The sequence below is a fragment of the Anastrepha ludens genome, chromosome 6, assembly GCF_028408465.1.
Source record: "Anastrepha ludens isolate Willacy chromosome 6, idAnaLude1.1, whole genome shotgun sequence".
Lineage (NCBI taxonomy): Eukaryota > Metazoa > Arthropoda > Insecta > Diptera > Tephritidae > Anastrepha > Anastrepha ludens.
Window position 1 is genome coordinate 46,918,186 of NC_071502.1, and position 15,979 is coordinate 46,934,164.

Genomic DNA, 15,979 nt, shown 5'->3' on the forward strand with positions numbered 1-15,979 from the left:
TTGAATCGACCCTGTGCTGTTGGCGCTGTTGGCGTAGACCTTCTCTTCCACGTGGCCCCAAAGAAAAGAGTCGAAAGGTGTTAGATCACAAGATCTCGGTGGCCAATTGTGATCACCTCTTCGAGAGATAACACGGTCCGGAAACTTCTCCCGTAAAAGATCAATGGTTTCGTTGATTGTGTGGCATGTAGTGCCGTCGTGTTGAAAACAAACGTTGTCCAATTCAATATCATCCAATTCCGCTCATAAAAAATCGTAAATCATCTCTCGATAGCGCAATCTATTCGCCTCTAACATCTGTTATTGGAAAGCGTATAGTTAAGGTAAGTAGAGGAGCCAACATTTTTTTCAAAATTTTTAAAAATTTATCTTAACTCAAATTCTTCTGCTATGTGAACGTGATTTTTTCTGTTAAATAGAGTTTACCTTTTGCATCAAAAAGGTCACAAAACAATTTTTTTTAACTAAAAGTTCACTGATTTCTTACAAAAAATACTGATTGCTTCCTGTAAACTATGTACTAAGCGTAAAAATTAACGATTGTACAAAAACAAAGCAAATGATTGGTGCATATTTTCATAATAAAAAGACTGTTCAAAAGTTTAAAAAAAGTTTTGTATCTTTATATACATACGAGTACATACCTTAGTAGGTCTTAAAAATGAATAATTGGTGTATGCTCATATGAGCTTAACGGGAATCTCAGCAATAATGCTTAAAACTAAAAATTTCTGTACAAAGAAATAGTAAGTATTGGGTATAAAAACAAGTTTCCGTTCCTTTCTTAGTCAAACAAGTTAAACAAATAAATAATCTATGATATTATCTGAGTTTATATGTGCCATTGAAAGCAACTACTTTTTTCGTTTTTTCAGGCAGCATATTGACGAGAAATTCGAAATCTTTTGACTTTATCATTTCATTGAGCCAGTTTGTGATGCTCTCGTAAGAAGTGAACCGCTCTCCAATAAGGGCTGACTGCATTGAACAGACTGCGGAACAGATGGTAATCTGAAGATGCAATGTCTGGGGAATACGGCAGGTATTCCCAATTCAGGCCCTCTAAATATTTCTGGACCGATTTAGCAACGTGTGGCCATGCGTTGTCATGCAGCAAAATCAGTTTGTCATGTCTACCTTCCCATTCCGGCCGCTTTTCTTTGAAAGCTCGATTCAAACGCCTTAGCTGCAGTCTGTAACAATCGCCAGTGATAGTTTGAGATGGTTTAAGGAGTTAAAAATAGGTGACACCCTTCTACTCCCACCAGATGCACAACATAACCTTTGAAGCATGAATATTTCTTTTCGCTGTCAATGGACCTGATTCATTTGGCAGGCTTCAACTTTTTCGCCGCTTAGGGTTATCATAATAGATAAATTTTTCATTGCCAGTGACGATGCGATGCAGAAAACCTTTTCTTTTTTGCCGCTCAAGAAGCATCTCACACGTTCCCAAACGTCTCCCGATATCCCTCTCCTTCACTTGATATGACACCCAGTTAACTGCTTTCTGTACGATTCCTATCGCATGCAAACGTTTACCGACGGTTGATCTGTCAATATCCAACTCTTTAGGCATATCATCCAGGGTTCGACACGCGTCTTTATACAATAATTGTTGTATATAGTTGAATATCTTCGAATTTTTTCGATGCGCTCACGCAATCTTTGTCACTCACGTCGAAATTGCTACTTTGGAAGCTTTGAAACCACTCTTTACATTATGTTATCGGGCGTGAGTGCCGTAAATATTGATCAGTAAACGACACGTTTCAGTTGTACTTTTCTTTAAAAGGTAATAATGAAGAATGATTTTCCGGAAATGCTGTGTTTTCGGGACGAACGTTTTTTAGCGTTAGATTAAAATGGACCTTTACGCTTCAAACGAATTTCAAGTACTGCGATCGAGTCCTCACATATACACCTTCAAATCAACAGAATATTGGTAGAGCGAGCGCAAAAAAAGTATCAGCAGCGACACCTCCTTTACGAGGGCGGATACCTATCCCCATGCCGCAAAAAATTCTGCGGTCTTTTAAACTAAAAAAAAATTGTTTTTGTATATTTAAGTTTTTAAAATAACTGTGCATACATTCCTTAATTGCAGTTAAAAATTAACAATTGGTGTATGCTCAAAGAAGCTTGACAGGAAACTCATTTTTTGTTGGGGAATATTAAAATAAATTATTTCAAAGCCAGATACAAAATATTTTTTTTTTTTGTTTTGTTGTTTCATCGTTTTGAGAGTTTTCATTTTATAGAAAAAAAATCCTTTTTTTGTAGCTTTACTAAATAAAATTCTACTGCATTTTAAATATAAATACAAAATTTCCTATATTAAACTTTCATATAGCCCTTTAAATATTACTTCGAAAATTCCTTATTAATTAATAGTTCTCTTTCTAACTCTGACACCCAAATAGACAGCTGCATATCTGCTCCACTTCTGAAATTCATTATAGCGCCTCCATAAAAAGGAGAAAAGTACTACACCCACCGAATATATTAATCATTTACGCCTCAGCCTGTTCATAACACGCAACATTAATAATTTTTTCAACCCCTCACTCACTCACCGCCCTGAAGTAAAACGGTAACCATAGCTCCCTTCATAGCAGTCCGTTCACTTCGCTTATCCACCACACAGGCATTTCCGTCCACAGCGTAACAGTTTTGAAATGTTATCTACACCCGTTTGAAATGCTGTTTCGTGTGCATTTGTGTGTGCTTTTGTATATCGTTAATAAATTTGGGGTTAAAATTGCTATCAACTGAAAGTCATCAGCTAAAGTTTGTTCTATTTTCTATTTAAAGTGGTCAGGCGCCTAAAAGCATGCTTTCGTAGAATGCTTTGGCACTTTGCTGAAGTTCTCTATTTGTTCTATGTATGGACTGAGTAATGGCAACAAAAAACAAAAACGCTGAAAATCTTAACTTGATTTAATTAGATTTATTCAAGTCAATTAGGGAAGGGCGAAAATCAAATTCATGCTTTAAAAATCTGTGTCTTCATTAATGTTTGAGTAGAAATTCTAAACTTCAAGGATTCAATGTTGTCGAATAAAGGGTTAATGATAATCTAAATAAAGCTTATTTGTAAGTGCATTAGGACGGATTCTGTTACACATTCCATTCATATTAAATTTCTATCCTTAAAGTAGATAAATAAATAAAAATGTTTGCACAACTTTATTGTACACATCTACGTTTATACGGATGTGTGTGAAATCGTTTTTGATCCCTCAAGGTATCGTATTACTAATATGAATGCCACGCAAGTCAAAGGGGTTGTATTGGACGATGTTAAATAAAAAATAAAAACATTAAAAAAATAATATGAATAGTAATAGTAATAGAAGCTGTTCAATTTGGCTGAATTCGACTACACATTAAGCTCATCTGAGTGAAATTATGCTCCTGATTTGGACCATTCCCTGCCATGTGGAGCTGTCTGTAGTCTACTGAGTAATTATTTTTAAGTAGGAATGAAGTTCTATTGTGCTATAGTCAGTAAAAAATTTTGTTCATTTTGCAAAATAAATAAATATATAGAAGTCTATAAGATTATACACTCGTGGCCACGCAAACCTTACTACCTCACTTTATGCAATTCCTGCCGTTTAACTTACCAAATCTTTCTCAAGATTAGAACATCTACAAAATAGAAAATAATGCTTCAGAAATGAATGTTTTTTAAGAAAAAATTAGTAGTTTTTAACCAAGAATGATAGAAAGAAGATTGCGCCTACCAGGGAGTGCGTGACGTCACGTTTTTCTGAGTTGTGCAGTATTGCCAACCATTTGCTCTTCGCAATAAATTTAGTGTTTTTTTATACCCAAAATGCGAAAATTTTGAAGTTTCGTGTTTGTTTCTTTCTTTTTTTAATTTAAAGCTACCGAAACTTTAAGTTAAACAAAAACTGTATTAATATACAAAAGAAGGTTAAGAAAGGCCACTCTGAGAAGATTTTAGTGCTAATAAAAATTAGTTCTTATAAAATTTGATATTTTGAAAGTGTAAATTTAATTTTTTACTCCTTTTAAGGTTATGCAAGAATATCAAATGTCTCTCAAATCTTCTTAAGATTGAAAACCTTTTTATACATTTTAAAAGGCGTTTGAATTTACTGAATGCGGATTAAAACCATAGAGGTGTAATCGTTTCTTCCGGTCATCAATCCTTAGAGGGACATAGGGCATCAAGAGGTATATCCATTGTAAAAATAAGTCACGAAATACCAGAAAATACCAAAGAAGTGTAGAGTACCTTATTATTACATAACCGCAAATATAGCAAAAAAAGTCGTTCCCTTAACAAATGAGTATCGCTTAACAAAAAAAAACTGATAAATTCAATTGTACATAAGCATAACACATTTATTTAAAAAAAACGCACGTTCTAAAGACAATTTGTCACGCATACAGAGTTCTTTAAGTGATTCAATAAAAACTGGGTGTTTTATTTTCTTTAAATGGGCATTTTAGTGCGTTTTTATATCCAAAGCTAGGCAACACTGCAGTAGCGAGAGAGAGATTTGACTGCCGAAAGCAGAAGAACACCAACAACAACTACAATCGCGGGCAATGCTACCAGATGTTAAAAAAAGTAAAGCTAAATAAAACAGCGAATTATTTAAATAAATATTAAAAAATGTATATTTTACAAAATTGTAAACATTACATTTTAATTAGAACAGGCTAGAAAAATCTCATGAAGAAAGAACTAAAACTCCGAGACTAAATAACAAAAAAAAACGCTAAATCAAGTTACAAAAATGGTAATCTGACCATATTGGTGCTAAAACCACGTAACTCATTGTCAAATTCGCTGAGTGCAAAGTAACGCGACTACGATAGGCGCCATCTCATTATTCTTTTCATCATGGTTTTGAACTATGAATATAATTTTTCTTTTATAGGCATATGAGAGCTTTTATTACGCAATCAATTTTTTTCAAAATCTGAGTAGCATTTGCATTTGTTTTCGATATAAAAAATGTATAAATATTTTATTAAATGCTCTAATATGCAGTAGAGCCGTCTTTGGCGGTAATAACTGCTTGGACCCGGGCAGGTATTGAAGTATAGAGATTTTTAAGAATTTCGTTTAGAATTTCCTACCCCCATAACTAATTAAGTACATTTTTCAGTTCTGTCTTAGAGTTTGGTCTGTGCTTAATCGTGTTCAAGTCGGGAGAAGTTCCTTGCCCCGCCAAAATGGTGACCAATTACACTTCTTTACCATAAACATGGGAATATATCATTGATTAAATACCGTATAAAAACTTACTGATTTAGGCCCATGACGTGGTGTGGAGTGGTCCTGACAGATGACCGCAAGAGTGTGCTCATATTGCTCTTCTACGACAGGAACGATACAAATGGTTGCAATGCAAATTAAACCTGCTTTCATTAAAAGTGGTTTTTGTTCGAGTTTCCTTGCATTAAAGCCGCATTCCTGCAGTCTCTTGAGTTTTTAAAGCTATCCTTTAAACAAATCTTACGAATAACACAATCTGTTCGATGAGATGTTAGTTCCCACTCTACTCCGACGCTCAAAACGATCATCCTGGTTCTTTTTTTTTTTGTTTTTTTTTTTGAGGAAATTTATTACTGTTAGACGGCTACATCCAACTTTTCCCGCTATCTCACGAATAGGCATTCGTTATTTTTTTAAAGTAAAAAATGATCAATTTTTGATCACGAAATAACTGCTTATATTTAGCGCAATTTTTTAAGTCGTTATATTTAATGCGCGATTTCTCACAAACTACTAAAAAACATTTGTCAATATTTTGTACTTCAATTTCAAATAAAAGCACTTGTTTAAATCAAAATAAAAATGTAAATCATTTCGACCAGAGCCGCTATAACTGCAGTTCAAATGCATATTTACACAAAAAAATGTACTGGTAAGGTTTGCTTGGCCAAGGGTATATATATAAAAGCCTGGATATTTAGTATTATTTTGCTAAAACTTGTTTTACTGAGCTATAAATTTACTGTCAATAATTTGGTTGAAAACTTTCCATTACTTTGTAACACAGTTCGTCTCGCCCCAGAGAGAGAAAAACAATAGTTCCAAATCACAAGATTTCGCAAGTGGCAAGAATTCGTTGATTCGTGAGACAATGCCATCTAGAAGCTTTGTTCGCTATAGGGCCATTGTCCTATGCGCAGTGTAACAAGTTGCATTGTTATGTTGACATTACTTATTGTTGAAGTCCATGTTATCTTATTTAGGGCATAAACAGTTTGTTATCATGTCACGATAACGTTTACCGTTCATCAGCGTTAGCGGCATCATTTTCGAAGAAGCGCTGTTTAATGAATCTAACAGCCTTAAAGCTACACCCAAAAGTAACTGGTTGTGGGTGCTTAGTTTCCTTTGAATGACATTTGAGTTTTTAGTATCTGAAATGAGGCAGTTGTAGTTCTTAACATATCTCAAGAACCAGTACCATATTCTGAAAAAAAAGATGTCAATAATAATTGCTGCCAAAAATCTGCGTCACCCTTGATTCGCCCTATACCGCCTATGTGAATTCCTAGCCTACTTAGATCCAGCCTTGGAAGTGTTTGATACAACTGCTGAGGTGGCTAACTCTATTGTTTAACGACAAAAGAAGATAAGACGAAAAAACTACAAATATATCTTACCGACAACAGTCAGTCAAATAGAGCCACGCTTCGCGTCCAAAAGTGACAACACAAAGTGCTTTGGTTTGATTTCGTTGCACTGCGATTATACTGAGCTAAGTTAGCCAAGCAAATGGGAGAGATATCGGTTTTCCAATAACAGGTGTTATTTTGAATAGCCCGCTATTTCGGTAGATGTCACTTTTGAAGCTGTCATTTTTTGATATTTGACAAGTGGAAACTACGCCATTACTACGCACAACGCATTGGAATTATTAAAATTGGTGAAAATTTGGCAGAGACGGTTTATAAGACTCTAATATTTTTGGGTCATCGTGCAGCACCTTGTCGGATCGCAATACAGAAATTGGTGAACAAATTCGAGCTATTGGGGTAAGTTAGTGATGTGAGGAATAAAACCTGTGCACGTCGCTTAAAACAGCCGAAAATATTGTTCTTCCGCTTTGTTCTTTGGAATTAGGCATTCCTCAAACTTCATTACACCATATTTTGCATAAAGATTTGGGTCTAAAGGCTTATAAAGTCCAGTTAACACAAGAACTCAAGCCGACGGGTCATCAAAAACGTCGTGTCTTTGATGATTGAGTCATTGAAATGCATGAAAGTGGTCCGGAATTCCACCGAAAAGTCATCTTGAGTGATGAGGCCCATTTTCACCTCGGTGGCTTCGCCAACAAGCAAAATTGTCGGATCTGGGGCTCAGAAAGTCCAAGAGTTTTGGTTGAAAAGCCTCTCTATCCTCAACGTGTGACTGTTTGGTGGTGCGGTTTATGGTCCAGCGGAGTCACTGAACTTTACTTTTTCAAAAATGAAGCTGGAGCAACAGTTACGGTGAATGGATTGTGCTATCAAGAGATGATTAACGACAACATCTGGACAACATTTATTTTCAACAAGACGGCGCTACGTGCCACACAAGCAACGAAACTATTGACCTTTTACGGGAATAACACCTCTTATTGGAAAACCCTTTATTTAGCTGTGCAAGATTCAGTCTCATCCGACTACTAATCTTTTGGTTTGGGACTTGCGTTCAGAGCAGAACTGCCTTTGTTAGGAAAATATGAAAAATGTTTCATTGAATACAAAATATTTGTAGGTATTTGGAAGATGATCAGCCAATGCTACAGAATGATTCCGTTTCACGGCTTCGTTTACCGATACTCCTCTTGCCCATTTTCTGCAACTTTATTGCCCGTAATATCACGAGGTAAAGGTCCGAAAATCTTCTGCAGAATCTTTCTCTCAAACACTCCAAGTGCCACCTCATCGGATGTTGTATCGTCCAAGCTTCTGTGCCATATAATAGGAAGCGCATATTAAGAGGTATATAAAGTGTGATTTTTGTTCTTCGAGAGAGGACTTTAGTACCCAGTCTTGCAGTTTTCGTCTAGACTTGCAGATTGATAATTTGTAGATTCAATCTCAAAGCTGAATCTGTTACTTTGAAAACTTTCAAATTATGTAATATTATATGTTATCAGGCACTTAAGAAATTTATTTTATAAAAATTTACCTACTTATATATATGTATGTAGTACAGGGTTGTCCATGCAGTAGTTTTTTAATCATATCGCACCCTAAATGCAAAAGGGGCACAACTCAAAATTTTCCACACTCGAGCTTGACTTGTTTACAGTAGCACAGAAAACAAACTATGTGACATATCTCGCTGAAATTTGCCATGTAAGCTTATAACAGTCCTACCAAAAAACAAAAAAATTATTTTTGCCATATGTCATCCGCGGACCGTTTTATTGATAACGTCTCGTTCATATTTGAGCAGAAGTACATTTTGAGTTGTGAGCTTTTTGTATTTAGGGTGCGATATGTTCCCCTTACAGTGACAGCTTTTTCCAGATACGGTTATCAAGAAGCCAATGCATCCCCAGAGATTGAGAGCTTGATGCGGATTTTAGGGCAGTGGACCAATTACCATTTTTCTTTGAAAATGCTACTGAAAACTCCTTTTCAGTCAACCGTCAGCAGTATAGAGGCATGATAAACGATTTTTTGTGGCCGGATATACAAGATATGGACTTTAACAATTTTTGGTTTCACCACGATGGCGCGCAATGCCACACAGTCCACATCACAATCGATCTTTTTCGCCCACCAAGTTCGGTAATGGTGTCATCGGCCGTAGGGGCGATGTCAATTGGTGCTTTCGGAGCTGCGGTTTGACGTCATTAGTAAGATGCCGTAAAGAATCGATGCTAATATCTAGTATGCGCTACTTCGAAGACAGTTGCGGCAGTATCGTGAATGAAATCGTGTTCCATAATTTATGCGAACGTTTGCTCTTTCGAATAAACCAACAATGTACCGAAAAAATTTACTTTTGTTAGTTTTATGAATTCTTAAAAATAAATTACTGTATGGACGACCTTGCATATCACATTTTAAATGTTTCACAATACCCCATAATTCCAAACATCCCTCCCTTTTCTTTTTAATTCCAACAAAACTCGGAACTGACAAATCGCACTTTCTTTCAAAATCTGTCCTATAAAACAAAATATAATAATATTATCTTTTAATAAAAATAAAAATTTAAATAATTAATAATTACGCACCATGCCAAATCTAGATATCTTTAAGCGAACCTGTACAAAGGCTCTCCAAGTATGGAAAGAAGTAGATGTTACCCAAGCCGAAGTTGACGACGAACCAGACGAGGAACCTGAGGCTGAAGAAGAGCAGCTCGAGGAGTTACCAGTGGATGAAGAACTTGATTGCTGCAAAGTTATGGCCGAATTGGAGTGCATGAAACGGCGCATACAAAAACTACAGCTTCGTCTCAAGACGGATGATGTCTGCGAGCCAGAACCTTGCATTAATCTTGAGATTGAATTGAGTTGCTCTAATAATCCGGAAATCTGTGCGCTACAAAAGAATCATCACAAATTACAATGTCAAATCAGTGAGCTCATAAGTTGTTGCAATGTAGCCAAGGATCAAATAGAAGAGTTGCGTGCACGTATGTGCCAGAAGTCACGCGAGATCTTAGACCTGCAGAAGGCAGTGTGTCTATTGGAGACTTGGCGGAATAAATTACAACATGAATTCGGAGTCTGTTATGAACGTTTTCAATACTTGAAGCACGTGAAAGCCGAATGGGAAGATGTGGAAAAGAAGATTGAAGAACAGAAGCGTTGCTATAAAGAGTTGGAAGACAGTTTTGTGCCGAAAGTGTGCTTCTTGAGGGAAAAACGTCAATTTATTGATGAAATTGAGGAATTGCGTGAACTGCTCCAGGAGATGTTTCACATGCAGACGTCAAGGGTCGATACATTAGAGCAACGTATGGCCAGCATTGAGACGACTATGAAATGAAAACGGAAAAATATTAAATTGTAGAAGTAGTGATGCATTTTTTCTGCATCAAAATTATATTAGATACATTTTTTGTGTTTTTTTTTTTTTGCTCTTTAAGCTACTCGCAACAAAATCAAATTTCCTGCACTAATTAAATTCTGCTGGGATTAAAAATACTTAGAGCGCTCAATCTAATTTGCCTGCCTCATCAGCTAGCGCGGTCAGTGGAGGAATTAATATACTTACAACATTTCAATTAGGTCGAAATTTATTTAGCAGCACTTAATGCCACTTTATACGGCGCATTTCACTCAGCATTCGGTCTACTTGAAGTAGTAATTTCCATTCAACCGTAACAACTTTCACAATAAAATTTAACTTTTTCTCTTCCTCAGCATTTAATTGCTCCCATTTTACGTTCGCGTTTTAATTTCTTTTGTTGGTTATGTTTTGTGCCAACCCAGTCCTGCCCTGCCCTGCTCTCTCATGCACTTATACGAATTTGTGCGCTTTACTAGCAAATCTTTTCTGCTCACTTACTCACTGGCCCTTTTATCTCTTCCCAGTCAGTTTTCAAAGTGCTTTCACTTTTTATTTTATTTCTAAACTGTGCTGGAGTTCGCTTTTAATTGCCTTCAATTGCCTCCCAATTAGGTTTATTAGAGCTTGAAATTGTTTATCGTACTTTGGTGGGTCATTTAATCAATGCCGCAATAAGAATTAGAATTCTAGGCTTCGCAAAACTTTGTGCAAAGATATATAGAAATATATGGTAGTTTTTCTTTTTTCTTTGTGACTACTTACGCAATTAAACTTTTTAAGAAAGCAGTAAAGTTTTGTTTGGTTTCTTGCAGTTGGATTAGGTTAGGGAGAATGCTCACTTTGCGAGGGTCCACTTGGACGAATGTAAAAAATGTGCGTTACTATTGTGAGAGAAAGGCAGAGAAGAAAGGGTAGGAGAAAGGGAATTACGCTTGGGGTTTATGGGGAAGAAGACCGAGCGATGACTACGCACGGTTGTGTTAATCGTTTCTGATTACTACTGATGAATTCGTCAGGTGTATGATATCTAAGCTTGCTATATAGGTGCAGCAATTAGTGACAACAAAGCATCTGGGCCCGATGGCATACCGAATGCGGCATATAAAGCGGCGGTGTACTCAAATCCGGCCGTGTTTGTAAACCTGTATAATTTGTGCCTGACCGAAGGTGCATTCCCAAAGAGGTGGAAAAAGCAGCGTCTAGTACTACTACTAAAAGCGGGAAAGCAGCCGGCTCAGCCATCGTCATACAGACCGCTGTGGATGCTCGATACCGTTGGGAAGGTATTCGAAAGAATAATAAGCGAAAGATTACGAGAGTATCTGGAGGGGCCAGGAGGTCTCTCAGACAATCAGTTCGGTTTTCGTAGAGCCAGATCTACTGTTGATGCAATAGGGATGGTAGTTTATTTGGCCAAAAAGGCTATTAATAAATTCAATAACACCAGAGCGACGAAAAAATGTGCAGTTATAACATTAGACATAAAAAACGCATTTAATACGGCCAATTGAGAAAATATTTTGAATGCACTAAGTAGCTTCTCGGTACCAAAGTATCTCATTAGAATCATCCGCAGCTACTTAAACCAGATAGTACTGCAGTATGATACAGAGGAGGGTCCAAAGAGCTATAGCGTGACGGGTGGTGTACCGCAAGGATCTGTTCTTGGACCAACCCTATGGAACGCTATATATAATGGCATTCTTAAAATCGAAATGCCCGCTAATACAACCATAGTAGGATACGCCGACGATATCGCACTGGTAGTGATTGATAAGCACATAGACAGATTGCAACATGTATGTAATGATGCCATAACAAGAATACAAAGCTGGTTGAATAACACCAGCCTGAAACTAGCTGCCCAAAAAACAGAACTGGTGCAGATCAGCAGGAAGCACAGCTGTCAATATCAGTTGCTTTTCACGATATAGAGTCCCAGAAGGCTATAAAATATCTTGGCGTGTACATTGATGCCAGACTAACATTCAGGGAACATCTTAAAAATGTAAGTGTGAAGGCGACAAAGGTTAACAACGCACTTATGGGCATGCTACCGAACTTAGGAGGACCACAGGGTTCCAGGAGAAAAATTCTTTCCACTGTGACAGACTCCATAATGTTGTACGCCTCTCCAATCTGGGCGGAAGCAAAAAAGTTCCATTCTAAAGAACTCCTGCAGGTCAGTAGAATAAGTGCGTTGAGGACCGCATGTGCCTATAGAACGGTGTCGGACGATGCAATCTGCGTCATAGCTTGCAAAATGCCTATAAACATCCGGGCAAACTTACAGAAGAGGTTGTACTGCTCGCAAGGTATGAAGCCGGCAGACGAATTCAAACAAGCAGAACATTCTACCTCGATAGCTGATTGGCAATCAAAGTGGGATCAGTCATCAAAAGGCGCCGGTGGACGCATAGGTTGATCCCACGGATTAACGAGTGGATCTTTCGGAAACACGGATACGTTGATTTCTTCCTAACGCAGCTATTAGCTGGTAGCCCTTATTGTCCAGAGTGCTTGGACGAAGAGGAGACGGTCGAACCTGTGGCCTTCTATTGAAGCAGGTTCGTTAAGGAACGCGAGAACCTATCAAGAATAACTGGTGTGTTTCTGACTCCCACTAACCTAGTCCCACAAATGTTTGAGTCGAATGAAAAATGGAGACCAGTGCAAGTTTTTGTAACTCGAATTATTGTGGAACTTCGCAACATTGATTGGAAGCGAAGGAACGACGCGAGACGAACGCGGCAGTAACCACAACTGTCGTATTGATAAAAAGCAGCAAGACGAACAGTAGACTAATATAACTGACGATTATTGCTCACGATGACCTCCAGACGTAATTACCAAAACGGTATCCCTTAAGGATGAACCGTCGGATTTGAGGTGATTTTAGTGGCTTTAAAGTCCCAAAAAAAAAAAAAATATGTGCAGCAAAAAATTTTGAGCCTAGATGTCTCCAGATGGCTGAGGAGGAGGTGATGATTTGACCTCATTCTTAAGACAGTTACCGCAGAAGGACCAGAAGCAATACCCCGTCTATCTTGCAGTTTGAAGGGAAAATTTCTTAGTCTGATTTGTTCCAAGGCGAAATCACTAAACGTGATGCGATAATGCAACAACAACATTTGCATGTATTTTGTTTTTGCAATTTGATAGCTGGAATGCCAAAATGTCAAAGACAACAACAATCGCAAGAAAAACAAAGCAAATCAGCTGGTATACAAAAGTGCTCCAAGGCGATTTGGATACAGAAGCTGGCGTCTTCCCAAAACAGTTACTTTATTTTTCGCGATTTTGACTAGTTTTCTTTTATGTTTGACGCCAGACACTTTAATAATACAAAACAAACAAGAAGAGGAGAAGGAAGGTGCATATCATTTTTCGAAGTCACCTTGTGTATACTCGCCTGGCATTGTTCATTTGTCAATAATTATGTTCGTATTTCCTACATAACAACGATGATTAATTTAGTGACAAATGCATCAATTCACCGATTAAAATTTGTTTGATATAATTCATTTTAGTGGGCCAATGATCATAAACGATATCGAAAAGATGGTCACCATTTTCAGTGACGCACACTTCAGTTCTCTTCCTGCATTTTTCATAACATTTCAGAGGATTTTTTGGGTTCTATTGCCGATATAACATGATGTAGGGATATTTTATCTATGATTCGAGGGTTTTCAGGGCCACTTAAATGGAAATATGCTTTATTTACACCTCCACTGAGAGATTTTTATCTGTCCCTATCCGCAGCTTGAAACTGAAAGGCGGGGAAACCATGTAAGGTGACCTGGTTGATATTATGCTTGACTCAAAAGAAAACGGTTCCGCAGTTTGCGATGTAGAAAATAAAATCATCAGAAAGTTGCGCTGCGCGAAGCGTCTCTGCAAATTTGTGTACAAAGGCAATATGCCGCTCTCCCGCCACGAAGCATTACCTAACGATAGTTCCGAGAACAAAGAAAGAAAACAGGTTTACGGTGCGGTGAGTCGCAAGGCAATTCCCACACTTCATCTTTCAACGACTCATCACCCACGAGGCAGAGTTCAAACTTCACGAGTTCTGTGCGTTCTGCACCTGGTTAAAATTGTACTCACAAAATAATTCAAAATATTTGTTTTTCCAGTGTTAAAAAACTATTAGCACAAAGTTTGAGATTATACATATATTGTATATATATATATTTATAATTGGCGAGTACTCCCTTTTTGGGTGTTTGGCCGAGCTCCTCCTCCTATTTGTGGCGTGCGCCTTGATGTTGTTCCAATGTAACAGTGAATGGCGAACGCTATCGCGCGTTTTTGACAATGCAAACCAGATCTGCCATATATTGAAAAGTCAGCTTAAGGGGGGAAGCTGGTCTAGAATTTTGAAAAAAATCGAAAAATTTTTTTTTGTCTTAAAAGGTGCTTTAGGGTCTTAGAAATAATATACCAAATGAGGGATGCCAGCAAAAATGTCTAAATGCCCAAATTTTTCATTCGACGGCAGTGCCTCGCAGGTATGCCCCGAACGCTACTTACAACTTTAAACGCGTTTTTCTCGAAATCACTTTTTTTAAACTGGCCGAAGACATAACTCGAACAAATCTTTACCGATTCTTACGAAATTTTGACAATACATTCGAAATACCTTTCTCCGGAGACGTACGTAGGATTTTTTATTTATATTACATAGTTTTTTTTTTTAATCAACAATTTTATGTCGTTCTTTATAGTAAAAATTGTAACTTTTTGTTCAAACGTGCACCATTTCGCGAAAAAACAAAATATCGAAAAAATCCTACGTACGTCTCTTTCTGTTGTTATATAGAAACTAAAAAAATTTTATTTTTTGATCCAGGACAAAAATTAAGGAGTTTACGTCTTCGGCAATGGACCCACTAGAAAAAAAGGCGCCTTAGGAGAACTGCTGGACAGCGGAGATTTTGAAATTAATTCAGACGAAAAATTTTGTATTTGTACCATGAAAGCTATATTATTAAACCTATTTCACAGATTTTCGATTGATTCCTTTGTTGAGTCAAAATAAATTCATAAAATATGCCCATTTTTTGCGCTCTAGACCAGCTTCCCCCCTTAAAAAGATAACTGCTTTGAAAAGCTGTGATCTGCTATATATTGAAAAGTCAGCTTAAACAAGATAACAACTTTGAAAAACTGTGTATTTTTTTAATACTTAAATTAATCACATATGGTAACTTCCCATATAACAAATGCTTTCGTCCAACATTTTGCTACAACGTAAGCATTGGCGAACAATGAATGCCAATAGTAAAAGAAATCATCTGAACGATTCTTTCGTCTAAACTTTTGTTCGCAATAGACGTAAGACCTATAAACTCACTCGATTAGACCACCTACAGCTTCGCTGAATTTTTCGGTTAGTTTCTTCTAATTATCAGCTAAATATATAGCGTCTCACTAATATAGCATACCACTACCCACTAACTAATATAGCATACCATACCACTATACTGAAGTAGCCTAAGAAAATTAAATTGATTAGAGAATTACTTGCAAAACGAATTCTATCAAGGTGATGACACTAGAGCAACAATACTCGTAACATTCACATGTACATATTTCTTATTTGCAATATGAGAATTTGAGTGCATTTTTAGCAGAATGCTAACAGACTAGCAAAGCACTAATAAAGAAGCAGACCGCTTGTCAGGTCAAAATAACAAATGGCAAAAAAAAAAATTAAATCAGCTCTAATAATACCACCTTGTGAAGGATTCGGCATGATTATTTGTTTATTGAATGCGCCCTTTGGCAGTGGAAGCCTAGCTGATTGTATTTTTGCTATAGAAAAGCTTTTGTAGGAATTTTTACTAGTAGGAATACAACAAAAGGCAGAAAAAATAAAAAAAATTGAGAAAACTTCTGTGAAATAATCAAATAATCCTCAAAGCAGTTCATTTTTATTTACGCTGACACAATT

The 15,979-nt window shown here is 37.0% G+C and overlaps 1 protein-coding gene across 1 annotated transcript; it reads left to right on the plus strand.

Annotated features, from left to right (window-relative positions):
- The first annotated feature begins 9,173 nt into the window (after nucleotides 1–9,173).
- LOC128867498 (uncharacterized) lies at nucleotides 9,174–10,763 on the plus strand. The gene has a single exon (XM_054108757.1). The coding sequence runs from the start codon at nucleotides 9,238–9,240 to the stop codon at nucleotides 9,994–9,996; it is 759 nt and encodes a 252-aa protein (XP_053964732.1). The 5' UTR covers nucleotides 9,174–9,237; the 3' UTR covers nucleotides 9,997–10,763.
- The last annotated feature ends 5,216 nt before the right edge of the window (nucleotides 10,764–15,979 follow it).

Excerpts from the sequence above, each read along its gene's own strand:
- LOC128867498 (XM_054108757.1), top strand. The coding sequence starts at position 9,238 with ATGCCAAATCTAGATATCTTTAAGCGAACCTGTACAAAGGCTCTCCAA.